A 16058-nucleotide genomic window follows, 5' to 3' on the forward strand; every position below is an offset into this window, starting at 1 on the left:
TACAATAAATTTAGAGAATACTGAAAGATAGGATACCCATAATTCCATTAACTAGGTAAAACATTTGGCACATTTCCTTCAGTAATTTTTTTGAGCCATTTGTAGTGTATGTGTGTGTATATATGTATATACATATATAAATAACTATTACTGATATATAAATAAAATTGACTAACATTTTTATCTTCTCCAGTGATTTAGAAGGTATAGGTTTGATTCTTATTTGTACTAATGCAGTAGTTTGCCACCTGGCTCTATGGGTCCTTGAAGGTTCTGTGGAGGAACCTCCAGGGCTCCCATGACACAGCTGGGTGCGGATCTTGCAGTCTTTTTTACTGGGTAAGACTGTCTGAAGGAAGGGTTTTGTTTATTAACAATAATAATGTTTAATAATAAAAATAATAAGAGCCACTGTATTTGTAATTTTCTCCCTCCAAAAATGTTTACCTATATTTCTGTAATTATCAAAATATAGTATTAGTTTATTTGACTCCCTCCTGTATAAAACCTGGAATTTAGCACATATCTAAACCATAAACCTGGTCGTAATGAGTAAAATCTGATGTTTTTAGGCTATTCTTATTAAATTATTACTTTTAATATCATATATAAGAATAATTCTTATATGAAAAGCAGTTTTATGACCTAATTTACAATAATTAGTTACACGTGTTTGTTAAACTCATTGGTAGTATATTTTTTAATTTTTGTTTTATTTTTTAAACAATTTTTTATTTTTTTATTGTTTTTTAATTTTTAGAGAGAAAGTACATGTGATTTGGGGAGGGGCAGAGGGCAAGGGAGAGAGAGAATCTTTTTTTTTACATGTTTATTGATTTGAGAGATAGAGAGCGGGAGAGGGGCAGAGAGAGACAGAGACTCGGAATCTGAAGTGAAGCGGGCCCCAACCTATCAGCGGAGAGCCCAACGTGGGGTTAGAACTCATGAACTGCAAGATCATGACCTGAGCTGAAGTCGGACATTTAACTGACTGAGCCACCCAGGCGCCCCTTGGGAGAGAGAGAATCTTAAGCAGGCTCCATGCCCAGTGCAGAGCCCAACACCAGATTTGATCTCATGACTGTGAGATCGCGACTTGAGCTGAAATCAAGAACTTAACCACCTGAATCTCCCAGGCGCCCCAACTGAAATACATTTTAAGTAATTACTTTTCAAGAAGGATGTATTAGTGTTAAGTTTTTTTGTTTCCTTGTAGATCTGAGAACTCTTTCTCTTGCCTCTCCATATAAAAGGTATTTTTGTGTTACAACCTATTAGCCTTCACCTCTTACCTTCTTGTAGCACGCATACACGTGTGAACCTTTGCAATTTTTTGTAGCATTCAATTTTTCTGAGAAGACCATGACCAAAGGAACAAACACTGCACTGTAATCTGTTTTTTGTGATGAGTATAGGTACTCTCCCCCCTTATTCTTAGATTTCAAAAAATTTTGCCAGGGTACTTCTGTATACATGGGTCTCTAAATTCTTATTCTGGAAATGCGTGGTTATGCTTAATTTTTGCCTCTTTCTGTCTTGTGTTGGCCTCTTCCTTGGTTTCTAGGCTGGATCCCTGATTTCTTCCCTTTATTTCTATCACTTGGAGTCTTATTTAATATGATCAACCTTCTTTTCTGAATCTTACTAAAATGTTAATTTGTGTTCCATATATTTTCTGCTGTTTACTGTATCTTATGTAATTTTGATTCTGTTATCTACATTTGAACTTACTTTTTTCCCTTATCTAACTCACTTTCTTATTCCATCCTGTACATTCTTGATGGTTTTTTGCTCTGATTTCATAGACATCATGTCTTTTTGTGTTTTATGGACTATGACAAGCAGTACTCTAAAATGTTCTTTTCATTCTTTAGGGAGATCATTTTCATCATTCTCAAGCTGATGTTCTTTTTCCTTATTCAGAAGTAGTTTTCCTTAGGTCTGATTTTTGGTTGTTTCCTTTTCTCCATCTTTTGATTTGGAGAGGCATATTTAGAGTCAGTACCTATCTTCCATCTTTTATTGTTAGCATATGTGCTTGCTTGGGGTTGCTCTTAACTCCTTTTTGTTCATGTGGGTGCTGGTTGTATTGCCAGGGTTTTAATTAGCTAGACTGTGGGTTTAAAAAGCTCCTGGCCCAGTTCTAGTACCGGTAGGCTTTTGTCCTGAGAATCTCTGCTGGATTGAAAAAGGAGCATGGGTTCATCTTTCTTCATCACCCAACTCTTTCAGAAAAGATTGAGGAGTATATGAAAAACTTGAATCCTGACTTAGCACTGTTTTTGAGTTAAAAAAAAAAAAATGCTTTCGTTTTCTAGAAAGTAGTATGCTCCCTTTACTCACCATTGCCCACCTTCTACTACCTTGTTTTCTAAAGGTTGTAGTCTTTTCTTTGGCTGTAGAACAATACCAAAGGAATGGATACATCAAAAAGGAAGACGCTGATGGCAGCTGCCATTTTTCTCAAATTGATTAAATTTTGTGTTTGGATCGGGCAGGATGGGCAATGAGCACTCCTCATGTCTCCTTTTAGGCAGGCATGGGTGGTTCATTGGGTTTTTCCATTTTAGTGATATGTTGGATAAGGCGACATCAGGAACTGATAGGCAGGTGCTGTTGTAGACCTGAACACAAATTGTTAATGCTAGAAAACCACAAAAATTTAGAGTTCTTAAAATTATTTACTTAGTTATTTATTTTTAAAGAAAGCTCTCCACCCAGTGTGGGACTTGAACTCTTGGCCCTGAGATCAAGAGTTGTCACATGTTCTAGTGACTGAGCCAGTGAGGCGCCTGTCGAGTTCTTAAGATTTTAAATAAGCTGCCAGAGATTGATTGGTTCCATACATTTGATTATAGATTTTAAGGGAGTGTTTACCTTCCAAAAAAAGATTGAATTTCATATAAACATTACATAGTCTTTGTCTTAAAGATTCTTTTTTTTTTTTTTTTTTTTTTTCCTCCAAGAGTTTATTTTTAAGTAATCTCTACACCCAACGTGGGGCTTTAGTTCACAACCCTGAGATCAGGAGTCGCAGTCTCTACTGACTGAACCAGCCAGGCGCACCATGGATTCTTTACTATGAATTAGTTACATTTCCCCAAATGTACTTGCACTTTGCCTTTGATAGAGTGGTACATAGAACTCTGTACAAAAAACAGGTAGAAATTAAACTTATGAGAAGAGTAGAAATTTGGAGATGGAAGCTGTTGTACACTGGTCACTTTAAATATGAAGCTGAAAAGTCTCTAAAATTGCGTGTGCTGTAACATCTTCCATTTGTGCTTTTTACTGTTTCAGAAACACTTATATCATTTGATTGGGAAATACCAGATTTTTTTTCACAACTCAAGCACATTATTATAAAGTAGCGTTTATTTGTTGAAAGAGTAGAGATCTTTTGTTAATACAAGAATAAATTTAAGAATCGCAGGGCAAAATTGACCTTGGGTTAGTGGTTCTTCCCTTCTCTGTTATTGTAGGAGGTTTGAATTTTCAAAGTATTTAGCCCATCCTTCTGACCACAGCTAAATTAACTATGTATTTACATTCTGGCATTCTTGAGAACCGGGACCTTATATTCATCCCGTTTGTTAGTTCTGTCTTATGCGGGCATGGGTGTGCCTGGCTTCTCTGGAAAGAAACACTTATGTAAATTCATGTCTCTTTTTCTTTGGAAACAAGAATAGAAAAACAAAGAACAATCGATCCTGAGAACGTTATGTGGTTTAAAAAAAAATTCTGCAGTTTTTTTTGTGTTTAATTACCCTTTGAAAGTATTCTGTGAGTGCTGTAAAGTGCTTCATCAACTTTTGTATGTATTTTAAACATCTCCCTAATTGTAGGTTTTTTATTTTGTGACAGTTTAGGTATATGTGATGTACTAGATTTACCTATAACTGCTTTTTGAGAGGAGTGAAATTCGATCAGTAGAAAAACATGCCCACTTGTAACAGAATTCATCTTTACTAAAAAGATAAGTTTATTAAGAGAAAAAAAGGAAGGAAATATTATAAAAAATTTTAAACATAATTAATCCTAGCTCTTTGGACTTTAATTTTGCTTTTAATTAACAATAGAAATACTGTTTGGACTCCCTAGAAACTGCTTTTGTATTCATCTATCTTCCTTGGAGCTAATATAAAAAATATTTTCCATTGAAGGCCAACTGTGATTTGAGGCGGCAGATTGACGAACAGCAAAAGATGCTAGAGAAGTATAAAGAACGATTAAATCGGTGTGTGACAATGAGCAAGAAACTCCTTATAGAAAAGGTGAGTGATAATGGTGGCCTGACCCCTGCTCCCAAGATCCTCAGGGTATTATTTTGTGCCTCCTTATTCCTTACCTGAGATGGAAGTATTTTAAAGTTGGGCTTTTTAGGGAAAGACTTTTTTTTTTAATGTCTGTTTGTTCATTTGTTTATTTTTGGAGAGAGAGCATGAGCAGGGGAGGGGCGGAGAGAGAGAATCCCAGGCTGTCAGCGCGGAGCCAGATGCAGGGCTTAAACCCACAAGTCGTGAGGTGATGACCTGAGTTGAGACCGGGAGTCGGATGCTTAACTGACTGAGCCACCCAGGCACCCCTTTAGGAAAAGACTCCTTATAATTTGACAGTTAGAATTCTTTCTTCCATGGACACAGCACCAGACATCCAGAGTGATAATATGGGACATCGTTTCTGGTTGTGCTTTGCTCTGAGTGTGATGTTGATCGGACAGGGACAGCTTGTCCTGGTTTGTTTGCGGTGTGGCGCTCCTTGGTTCTTAACACTCATCCTGACCTTTGAAGTACATACCCTAGAACTCTTACAAACATGTAGCAGTACTTACATTTCCATTTTAGAGATGGTATTTGAAGTAACTTATGTATATAAAAATGTGATAATTAAGTGCTTTGTGCTTTAAAAAATTAAGTCAACCTATACTTATGTATGGCCGATGTTTCCTTTATTATAGTAACTGATTAGTTGTGACTTGACGTTAATAGTTGTTAGTAACTGTTTCTTAAAAGTTTTTTAATATGTCCCCAACACACACTTATCTTATATTGAAAGACAGCAGTACTTGCTAATGAAATTATTATAAGCTAGAAGTTTGAGAGACTGGTGGTTACTTTTGCTGAAATCTTTGGAATGCTGTTAAAAAGACAGGGAACGCTGATAGTAGGTCATTTTATTAATGTCAGAGATAGGAGAACTTTGTTTCAGCTTTTAATTCATTGATTTTATAGAAAAGAAACTGCTTTTTTCCATTTTTATTTTTGAAATAAGACGGTATATGTTAATGCAGAGAATTTAAAGTTTTAAGGTACTTCCCAGAGTCCATGTAGAATCAGCCAGTTGTACTAAATGTTGATCAGTACAGTACAGAAAGTAAACATCATGCTATATCTGAATTCTCATAGGAGAATAAAATTATTTTCTATTTGTCCTTTCTCCTAAGTCAAAACAAGAGAAGATGGCATGTAGAGATAAAAGCATGCAAGACCGCTTGAGATTGGGCCATTTTACCACTGTTCGACATGGGGCCTCTTTTACTGAGCAATGGACAGATGGTTATGCTTTCCAGAACCTTATCAAGTAAGTGAAGTGCGATGATCACATTGAAATTGAAAAGTTGCTTTAAGTTTGCTGTAATTGTAGTCATTAAAAATCCTAGTAGTAGAAGTCCTCTTTTCATTCAGCTTTAGTCCCCACATGTGTAATGAAAGGTAGGGAATGAGGTGAAGTCCTGGGAAAAATGACACAAGTTATTAGAGAAAAAAATAAAGGAGTTCTACATTAAAGCTTAACAAAGAATAAGAATTGCTGAAGCTAAGGAAGAAAAATCCTAGGACTTGTTATCTTTTAAATTATGTAATGGATTTTCACGACGAGTCCATGAACGTATTTGTTCTGGCTCCATAGAAAAATGACATAGGTAAGGACCTGAGGAAGAACATCCTGAGTTAGGTATAAAACAATAAAAACCCTAGGCAAACCTTTAGGATCTGTCCCTGAGGCCCTTTAAGGAGACCGTGTCTAGACCTTAGAGAGAGCGGCTACCTCAAAGGCAGGGGCTGAACCAGTGGTCAGGCTGGTGGCCAACCCCAGTGTCTGTCAGTGACTTGGAATCCTAAGCACTCAACATTCAAGTATTTACTCCAAGGAGAGAATTACCATTTAAAATCCTAAAATTCCAACTGTGTAAATAGCTAATGTTGGCTCTGGACTTAAGCAGATCTTTAGATTGTCGTGTATTTGGGTATATCTTATTTATTTTTATTAGATTATTTCCATCTGAGACTGGGGAGAACGGCATTGTGTTTTTAATCATGGGCTCTCAAACTTGAGATCTGTAGCTCACTATGAATTAGAGGATTCTATAGACTGCTTTTCCTACCTTTTTTCCTAGCTGAAATAACTTCCTGCGCAGTAATTGGAGAGTGTGGGACTCCTTTAATAGTAAGGAAACATAAGAAACAACAAATATATGCCTGAAATAAAGTATAATACTAACCTGGATTGCACATTAGTAGTCACTGCTTTCTATGTGATACATTACCCTCCCCTTGGCTTAGATATGTTTTTGCCTCACACATGTACCTCGAGTATGTGTAATTTGGTGTGATAAGAGGCTAGCTGTTGAGTCAAAGATACAATACCCACGAAGGAAAACAAAGCCTTTTGAGTTAAGTCAGGTGCCAGAGGCTCAGAATGACATCCACTCCGAGCACTAAGCATGGGTGACTGGTGATAGCAGGAACGCACCAGGGCACTATAAGTGGCTACGACATGGAGTCATGGTACCCACCCATTCCTTAACACCCTGACCAGGACGTGCACATTGTCCTGCAAGTGACACCCCATCCAGTTTCATTAGAGTGCGATCTGAAGATACAACTTACATCCCCAGTACTGGCCATAGCCACCTCATGCTCAGACTGAGTCCCAGATGTGATAGTGACCCTACAAGTCTTTGACAATGGTTACTTCTTAGATGGCTGTCTTTAAAATATCTGAAGACTTTGACTGAAGATAGTGTGTTTGTATAGAGATGTAAAATGTAATTACTTTTAAGAAAAATGTTCATAGTTTTTGCTGACAGCGATATTTTATCTTTTTACTCTGTAAGCAGCCCCCGAGTCCCAGAAGGTTCTGGAAATCTTACACAGAGTACAAAATGATGACTTAGCTGTAGAGCCATCAGAGAAATTGGGACTATCTAAATGAGATCCCTAACTAGGATTGTTCCTCCTAGGTGGATAGCATTTTTTCATGCTTTTATGTCATATAAAATATCTCCATCTCTTTTGGGAAGCTGTCTGGCCAGTGTCTACTAATTACAGGTATTTTATTTTCTAAAGTTTTGCTTTAATAAATTAATTCCCTTTCAGTTTTAATGCAGCAGTTGAAATTCTTCAGTTGTAAAGGCTATGTTTGATATCCTTATAAATGATTATTTTCTGTATATGAGAAGCTCCATGACAACATAATTTGTGGGTGACGTGGCTGAACACCAGGTAGCAGTACTAGGTTTTACGAGAAGAGACCATCCTCAAAACATTTAAAAATTTAATCAGATAATCAAGTACGGTCTCAACAGGACCTCCAGTGCAATTCTTTTGTTTTCACTGTGTTCTTCTGCTCTTTTCAAGTGATCTTTATTCCCTAACACCGAAGATTTACCAGCTAATAAGAAAATCATATCAAATTTATATTATCTTTTGTCCAGGTTAACAATTTTTCCTTTCCAAAGTATGTTTGAACCTGTTGAAGAAGTAGTTTATTTTATAGTTTTGAGAAACTAGTTCTGTTACATACTATTGTTATTCAATATACTCTTTTTTATTTGAATAAATCTTAAAATCTCAGTCAATGGCAAGGCAATAAAAAATTTGTTTTTGATGGGGGGGCATGGTTTTAATGTTTTTTATTGAAGTGATCTAAATTTCACCGTTAAATATTGAGCCTAAGTATATGCTTGTCCTTAGGTCAAGATTTCTGAAATGCAGAGCTCGAACAGATCACTTGAAGGATGTAGAATATATTAGATAATTAGAGAATCTCGGGGGAGTGGTAAATTCTCTCAAACATTTATGCATTTAGTGACACAGATAAACTGTAGGAAGAGCATGATGTGTAAAAGTTTGGATTGGAATTGGAGGAAAACCCATTTAGGACAGAAGGGAGGTCCTTGTTGCTGAGAAGAATCTCCCCTTGACTTCAGACAAACTAAGACTTGTCAGTTTACAAAAACCACTGAACTTCACAAAATCCCCATTAGGCAGGAGAAACAGTATCAACAGGATAGATGAAGGATTTGGGTTGTGGGAGTTGGCAGGTCTGCAGAGAGAGCAAGGGTGGCTGGGCTGGAGGTCAGAAACACAGCTGGAGGCTGCCACTCAAGTCCAGCAGCTATAGATTAGAAGAGCAGGCTGGAAAGTCTGGATGCAGCGTGGTTGGTGCATTTCTCAAAAGGCTTTGCTTTCCAGTTAAGTTCCTAGGATGTTTTCCTCAAAGAGGGAAAAAATTCTTTACTAAGATTTTGTTTAGGGGCGCCTGGGTGGCTCAGTCAGTGAAGCATCCGACTCTTGATTTTGTCTAAGGTCACGATCCCATGATTTGTGAGATAGAACCCTGTATGGGACTCCAGGCCGTTAGCGCAGAGCCTGCTTGGGATTCTCATTCTCCTTTCTCTCTCTCTCCCCCACCCCATCTCTCTCAAAATAAATAAATAAACCTTAAAAAAAAAAAAGATTTTGTTTAGGGGCACCTGGCTGGCTCAGTCCATAGAGCATGTGACTCTTGATTTCCTGGTCATGAGCCCCACATTAGGTGTAGAGATTAGATAGATAGATAGATAGATAGATAGATAAAGTTTTTTTATATTGAAATGAAACAACATTGAAGTAATGGGATTTGATTTATAAACAAAATTGTGGTCATTTAAGAAGTGGATTATCAGCATGAGTAAATTAAACATTATAGCATCATAATGATACTCTGGTGTATAAGGAATTATAGAATCCCATTTTTATTTTATTTTATTCTTTAAAAAATTTTTTAAGTTTATTAATTTTGAGATAGAGCGAGTGGGTGGGGGAGGGGCAGAGAGGGAGAATCTCAAACAGGCTCTTTGCCGCCAGTGGAGAGCCTCATGGTGGGGGGTTCGAACCCACGAAACGGTGAGATTGTGAGATCGTGACTTGAGCTGAGATCAAAAGTCAGATTCTCAACCAACTGAGCCACCCAAGTGCCCCTAGAATCCCATTTTAAAGTGATCTTGTGAACCATCTGATTCTTGGTTACATGATCCATAATGAAAAACTCTCTTGATTCTGTAAGTGTCAAGATCTCCCTTGGGTATCCATACTGTTTGACAGTAGATACAGAACATGAAGTTGTGGGAATCTTTAAAAATTCTTACCTGGGCTATTCAGGAGCTACCTGTAGATCATTGCTAAATTATTTTTGGTTAAAGTGATATCTGAAAATACGTGCGTTTGTTTTTTAATACCTCCTACTAGTATGTATGTATGGTGGGTTGGAGTCAGGAATACAGTGTTACTGTTGAGAGCGCCTGTCATTCATTTCCTAGGGCTGTTGTAACAAAAATACCATAAACCGGGTGTGTTAAACAACATAAATTTACTCTCTCATAGTTCAGGAGACCAGAAATCCAAAACCAAGATGTTGACAGACCATGCTTCCTCTGAAGCCCCTAGGGGAGGATCGTTCTTTGATGTTCTGTGGCTTGTGGCAGCATAGCTTCAGTCTCTGCCTCCATCTTCACACAGTGTCCCCCCCCCCCCCCCCCCCCCGTGTGTCTCTGCGTCTGCTCTCCCTTTATAAGGACATCAGTCATATTGAATTAAGGGCCCACCCTACTCCAGTATGACCTCATTTTAAGTAAGGACATTTGATGACCCTATCTCCTAAGGTTATAATCTGAAGTTCTGGGAGTTAGAACTTTTAACATACCTTTTTAGGTGACCTACCTCAGCCTGTAGCCTGTAACGATACCTAAGGCAAATTGTCTTGTTTTCTTGTAGAGGCAGTGGCTTTTTAAATAGGGTTATTTAGATTTGAGTGAGATGGATTTATCAAATCATCAATACTTGTGTAAAAGATAGTAGTAGTGGTGGTGGTAGTACTCTTTCCATGGGTGGTAAATGGCAAGCATTCTCTAAACCTGATGCAATGCAAGAAATAGTTAAGGATCAGTTCTAAAAGGCAGTGTCAGATGTGTTGGAGATACAAGGCTTGATAAGACACGGTCCTTTTCTAAGAGAAGTTTCCAAGTTTACTGATATAACTCCAGATTCTACTCCCAAAATAAACCTAAATTAAGTATCACTGATGGTCTACCTTTAGATGACTTTTATTTGTCAGTATAAATAGCTAAATCATTTCAAGAATATCAAGAATTAACGTAGGAGTTGTTATATATAATCGTGAACTCTGGCGCATCCATTTTTGTGTTCAAGCAAGCGCTCTTGTTCTTAGTATATACGGTTTAATATTTCCCCAGAGGTGTTTTGGCATCATCGCACCCTGTGTTTATGCTTTAATATGTATGATGACTGTGGGGCCCCTTTCTTTATGAATCTCTGGAGATCAAGTTTTTGGATTCTTACTGGAAACCATAGAAAATTAGTTGTATGTTTGATAAGGGTGATTGCTAAAAATCTGTCTTCCAAAGCAGCCAGTCTTCAAAGATAAAATGTTGTGGTACTTCACTAGCCCCACTATAGTTTATAGTTTAAACTAAATATTTATGGTTATCTCCAGAGAGTTTATTGTGCCTTGCATTCATGGTCCATGAAAGGATAAAAAGGAGCTAAAGATACTTTACCATTTTTTTTTAAATTGGGAAACTCCTCTTTTTTTTTTTTTTTTTTTAAATATATGAAATTTATTGTCAAATTGGTTTCCATACAACACCCAGTGCTCATCCCAAAAGGTGCCCTCCTCAATACCCATCACCCACCCTCCCCTCCCCTCCCGGGAAACTCCTCTTGAGAGACAGTTCAGAGACCATGCTATCTCATTGAGTCAAAAGGAGGATTTTGATTTTACCTAAGGATTCTATGTCTCAATCCAGAATTCTTTCGAGCCATGAAGGATTCATATTACATATTCTTTGGTGGGGAGGCATATCTCTAATGATAGTTGAAAGGGTTTTTCAGACAAGAAAACTCTTGAGTTTTGATTTCCATTCTGTTACATTGACATCCAATCAATGACCCAGCTCATCCTAAAGCCAAGGGAATTGTATTATGAGATGAATGGTTATTTATTTAGAGTGTTTGGACTAGGTTAATCTTGCTTACATTATTGTCCTTATAGATAACGGCAGCATAAATTGTATAATGGGCATCTGCCCTGGAATATAGGCTTATTTTTCTGGTTGCCATTCTTCTAAAGAAAATACACTGAGTATAGGGAAAGTCTAGAGACTGACTTACTACAGTGTTCAGGAAAGAGAGTTGAATAGATTTCATTTGAAAATGGGTTAAAAACTTAGATTCTCTTACTTTGCAAAAATGAAGGTGGAATCAAGCAAAGGAGGTAGGGGAAAGCATGGTAGAAGAAAGAGAAGGGAGCTAGCATTTGATTCTCAACTAGGGTTGGTGATTTACAGATTTTAGTCTTTTGAATGGTTAATCTGAAATCTTGGTATATTTTTAATATGCCAGGTCTCCAAACTTTAATATCTATTAGACATATACAAGAGAAAGTAGTTTTCATATATTGGTATTTTTATTGGCTACTAATGTGCAAATGGGTTTATTACAGAAAATTCAGACTTCTTTAGGAAATCCTCTAATGGTAATGGTGTTAGATATCTGAAGAATCTTTTTTTTAAATTTTTTTTTTAATTTTTTTTAATGTTTATTTATTTTTGAGACAGAGAGAGACACAGCATGAGCAGGGAAGGGTCAGAGAGAGAGGGAGACACAGAATGTGAAGCAGGCTCCAGGCTCTGAGCTGTCAGCACAGAGCCCGACGCGGGGCTCGAACTCATGAACTGTGAGATCATGACCTGAGCTGAAGTCAGACGCTTAACTGACTGAGCCACCCAGGCGCCCCTTAATTGTTTTTTAAACACTTATTTATTATTGAGAGACAGAGAGACAGAGCATGAACATGGGAGGGGCAGGGAGAGGGGGAGACACAGAATCCGAAACAGGCTCCAGGCTCCGAGCTGTCAGCACAGAGCCTGACGCGGGGCTCAAACTCACAAACCGCGAGATCATGACCTGAGCCGAAGTCAGACACTTAACCTACTGAGCCACCCAGGCGCCCCGATATCTGAAGAATCTTTATGTATATTTTTTATGAATTCATTTTACGTCCTAGTCCCTAAGGAGTTTTTTACTAGCTGCAAGGCTTCATTGTGGTTTCTCTGAATGTACTTGATTTTTAAAAACTTAGGTTAGGTTTGACCATATCAGTGAGTGGGAATGACTATGGGGGTGGTAATGGCTCACTTAGAGTTAGAATAAATGATAGATCTAAAAGCAAAATCTTTTAAATTTTTTTTTTAACGTTTATTTATTTTTGAGACAGACACAGAGTATGAACAGGGGAGGGGCAGAGAGAGAGGGAGACACAGAATCTGAAATGGGCTCCAGGCTCTGAGCTGTCAGCACAGAGCCTGACGTGGGGCTCGAACTCACAGACCGTGAGATCATGACCTGAGGCTGAAGTCGGACGCTTAACCGACTGAGCCACCCAGGCGCCCCGCAAAATCTTTTTTTTACTTTGTTCAGCATCCCTCATATTAGCTAACTTTCTAGATATAATTTGAGGAAACTTTAATTCAAATAAAAAAAATAAAAAGGCCCTTGGGACCTTTTGTATTATTTTTCTTACATAAATACGGTTTTTTAATGGAGCCATACCAAGAGTTGTTTTCTTTTTAAAACAAAAAAAATTTTTTTTTTGTTTATTCATTTTTGAAAGAAAGTGCGAGCAGGGGAGGGACAGAGAGAGAGGGAGACACAGAATCCGAAGCAGGCGCCAGGCTCCGAGCTGTCAGCACAGAGCCTTGACGGGCTCAAACTCGGGGACCGTGAGGTCATGACCTTAGCTGAAGCGGACGCTCAACGAACTGGCGCCCCAAGAGTTCTTGTTAAATTGATACCACCCAGGCGCCCTGAGAGTTATTTTCTTAACTGTTAAAAAGGAATCAGAAAATTCTTTCTTGAGTCAGAAAATAAGGTCGCAGTGGAAATTTGATATTGTTCCTGCCTACTTTTCCTGTTCGGAGAATAATCATAACTACTGTCTTAAAGCACAGACTCATTCCAAAAAAAAAATCTTTCTATCATCAGTTATTTGGCTTTTCTAACCTGAAGTTATAATCAAATTTCTACTTGATTTAAAGGGGCTTACTTTTTCTCAAGTCTATCAAATATATAGGTGCCAAGATATTTGTGTTTACTCTCCAGCCATGTTACAGTGTTTTGACCTTCTTCTCTGTGCAACATCTTTTATATCTGTAGGCAGCAGGAAAGGATAAATTCACAGAGGGAAGAGATAGAAAGACAACGGAAAATGTTAGCAAAGCGGAAACCCCCTGCCATGGGACAGGCCCCTCCGGCAACCAATGAGCAGAAACAGCGGAAAAGCAAGACCAACGGAGCTGAAAATGAAACGTATGTTCTTTATTAATGTGAACTCTGTGAGATACCACAGTCTTCCCCAAAATACAAATGCCCTGTGGAGTGCCACTGGAAAAAAGGATAAATTACGGGGATTTCTAGGGCGTAAGCTTTCTTTTTAGTTACGTTGGTGAATTTGCTCACAACTTATATAAAAACCACGTAAAATTCATTCGTTTTCTTAGTCCTCATCTTATTTGGGTATTTTCTTTCTTTTTTGTTGGGGGGTGGTTGGGTGTATTTTGGGGTTTGTTTTCAGTTTTATTTAGATACAACTGACATATAACATTGTATCAGTTTTAGGTGTACAACATAATGATTAGATATGTGTAGATATTATAAAATGATTCCCATAATAAGTTTAGTTAACATCCATCACCTCACAAAGTTACAATTTTTTTTCTTATGAGAATTTTATGATCTACTCTCAGCACCTTCCACATATACAATACAGGATTATTAACTTTAGACGCCATGCTATGTATATGTATATCACAGTTTCTTTATCCATTTATCCATTGGTGGACACTTAGGGTTTTTTTTCATGTCTTAACTGTTGTGAATAATACTGCAATGAAGATGGGGGTGCATAGGTCTTTTTGAGAGAGTGATTTCATTTCCTTTGGATAAATATCCAGAGGTGAAATTGCTAAGTCATAGGATAGTTCTATTTTTAATTTTTTGAAGAACTGCCGTGCTGTTTTTCATAACGGATGCACCAATTTACATTCCCGCCAGCACTGCACAAGAGTTCCCTTTTCTCCACATCCTCACCACCACTTGTTATTTCTTCTCTTTTTAATTATTATTTAGGTATTTTCAAGTGAGCGGGACAAATAAGGTCACTTGACGTCATGGTCTTCGGCCACTCTCAAAACAAATGTGGTATCAGCATGGTGGTCAAATGATAGAGTTGTTTATGTGTGGTTCTGGGTTATGGTACATTGGCATCATCTTAGGGGGATTACCTGGCTGTTCTTTTGAAGTAAAAAATGTCTAGCTGGAGAATGCTCTTAACTGGTCTAAAGAGCATTTGGTTAACAGTCACAGAAACTGTAGGAGCAAGCTAAGAAAAAAATAGGTATTATTTTAGGAAAAAGATATTTTGCCACTAAGCCAAATCTTGACATCACCAGTATTTTTTCCTGTTCTGTGGACCTGTGGGAAACACCAATATCTTCGGTTGCAGTGTAGTCACATAGCTGCCATGAATAGGAGGGATAGCATAGCCTTAGTATAGATGCTTTCTTTTTTCACCCCTGTCCCGTGTCAGATTTCCCTAATTGATCATCACATTCTTTTTTTCTTTAATTTTTTTTTAATGTTTAGTTTTGAAAGAGAGAGACCAAGTGTGAGCAGGGGAGGGGCAGCGAGAGAGGGAGACACAGAATCTGAAGCAGGCTCCAGGCTCTGAGCTGTCAGCACAGAGCCTGACGGGGGCTCAAAGCCATGAACCGTGAGATCGTGATCTGAGCCGAAGTCAGATGCTTAACTGACTCAGCCACCCAGGCGCCCCTGATCATCCCATTTTGACCACTAAGAGAATCTTCGTCTAGGGCAGGAGTTGACAGGCTTTTTCTATACTGGGCCATGGTAAATACTTTTAGGCTTTGTAGGCAGGCTGGTCTCTATTGCATCTACTCTGCACTGCTGACTGTTGTAGCCTGAAAACAGCCATACACAGTACGTAAATGAATGGGGGTGGCTATGTTCCAATAAGACTTGATTTACAAAAACAGACTGTGAGGTGAATGGTCCATGGGTCAACTAAGCAGGAACTGCCAAACAGAATTGACATGGGAAATAAAACCTATATATTGTTTACCTATTTAAAATATTTCTTATACGTACTTAATATGAAGACATTTAAGTCATGGCCTCTGTCTTCAAGAAGCTTTCACATAAAAAAGGGAAAAAAGAGGGGCACCTGGGTGGCTCAGTCTGTTGAGCGTCCGACTTCAGCCCAGGTCATGATCTTGCGGTTTGTGGGTTTGGACACCATGTTGGGCTCTGTGCTGACAGCTCGGAATGGAGCCTGCTTCGGATTCTGTGTGTGTGTCTCTCTCTTTCAAAAATAAATAAACATTGGGGTGCTTGGGTGGCTTAGTCAGTTGAGCGTCCTACTTCGGCTCTGGTCATGATCTCATGATTCCTGGGTTGGAGCCTTGCGTCGGGCTCTGTGCTGACAGCTCAGAGCCTGGAGCCTGCTTCAGATTTTGTGTCCCCCACTCTCTCTCCGCCCCACCCCTGCTTGTTGTGCTTTGTCTCTCTTTGTCTTTCAAAAATGAATAAACATAAAAATTAAAAAATAATAATAATAAATAAACATTAAAAATTAAAAAAAAAAGGCAGGGGGAAAGATCTATAGATAATAGTGTAGGCAATCACTGAAGAATTGATGGTAGC

General features: G+C 38.2%; 1 protein-coding gene across 3 annotated transcripts in view; it reads left to right on the top strand.

Annotated features, from left to right (window-relative positions):
• Positions 1-16058, top strand: part of TLK2 (tousled like kinase 2) — a 114039-nt gene that overhangs the window by 65066 nt on the left and 32915 nt on the right. For all 3 annotated transcript variants that reach the window (XM_042916914.1, XM_042916915.1, XM_042916916.1), the window contains 3 exons: positions 4164-4274; positions 5444-5580; positions 13494-13646. In XM_042916914.1, coding sequence (XP_042772848.1) covers positions 4164-4274; positions 5444-5580; positions 13494-13646 — 401 coding nt within the window. The remainder of the gene's footprint in view (positions 1-4163; positions 4275-5443; positions 5581-13493; positions 13647-16058) is intronic.

Source organism: Panthera leo, chromosome E1 (assembly GCF_018350215.1).
Source record: "Panthera leo isolate Ple1 chromosome E1, P.leo_Ple1_pat1.1, whole genome shotgun sequence".
In the NCBI taxonomy this organism is placed as follows: Eukaryota; Metazoa; Chordata; class Mammalia; order Carnivora; family Felidae; genus Panthera; species Panthera leo.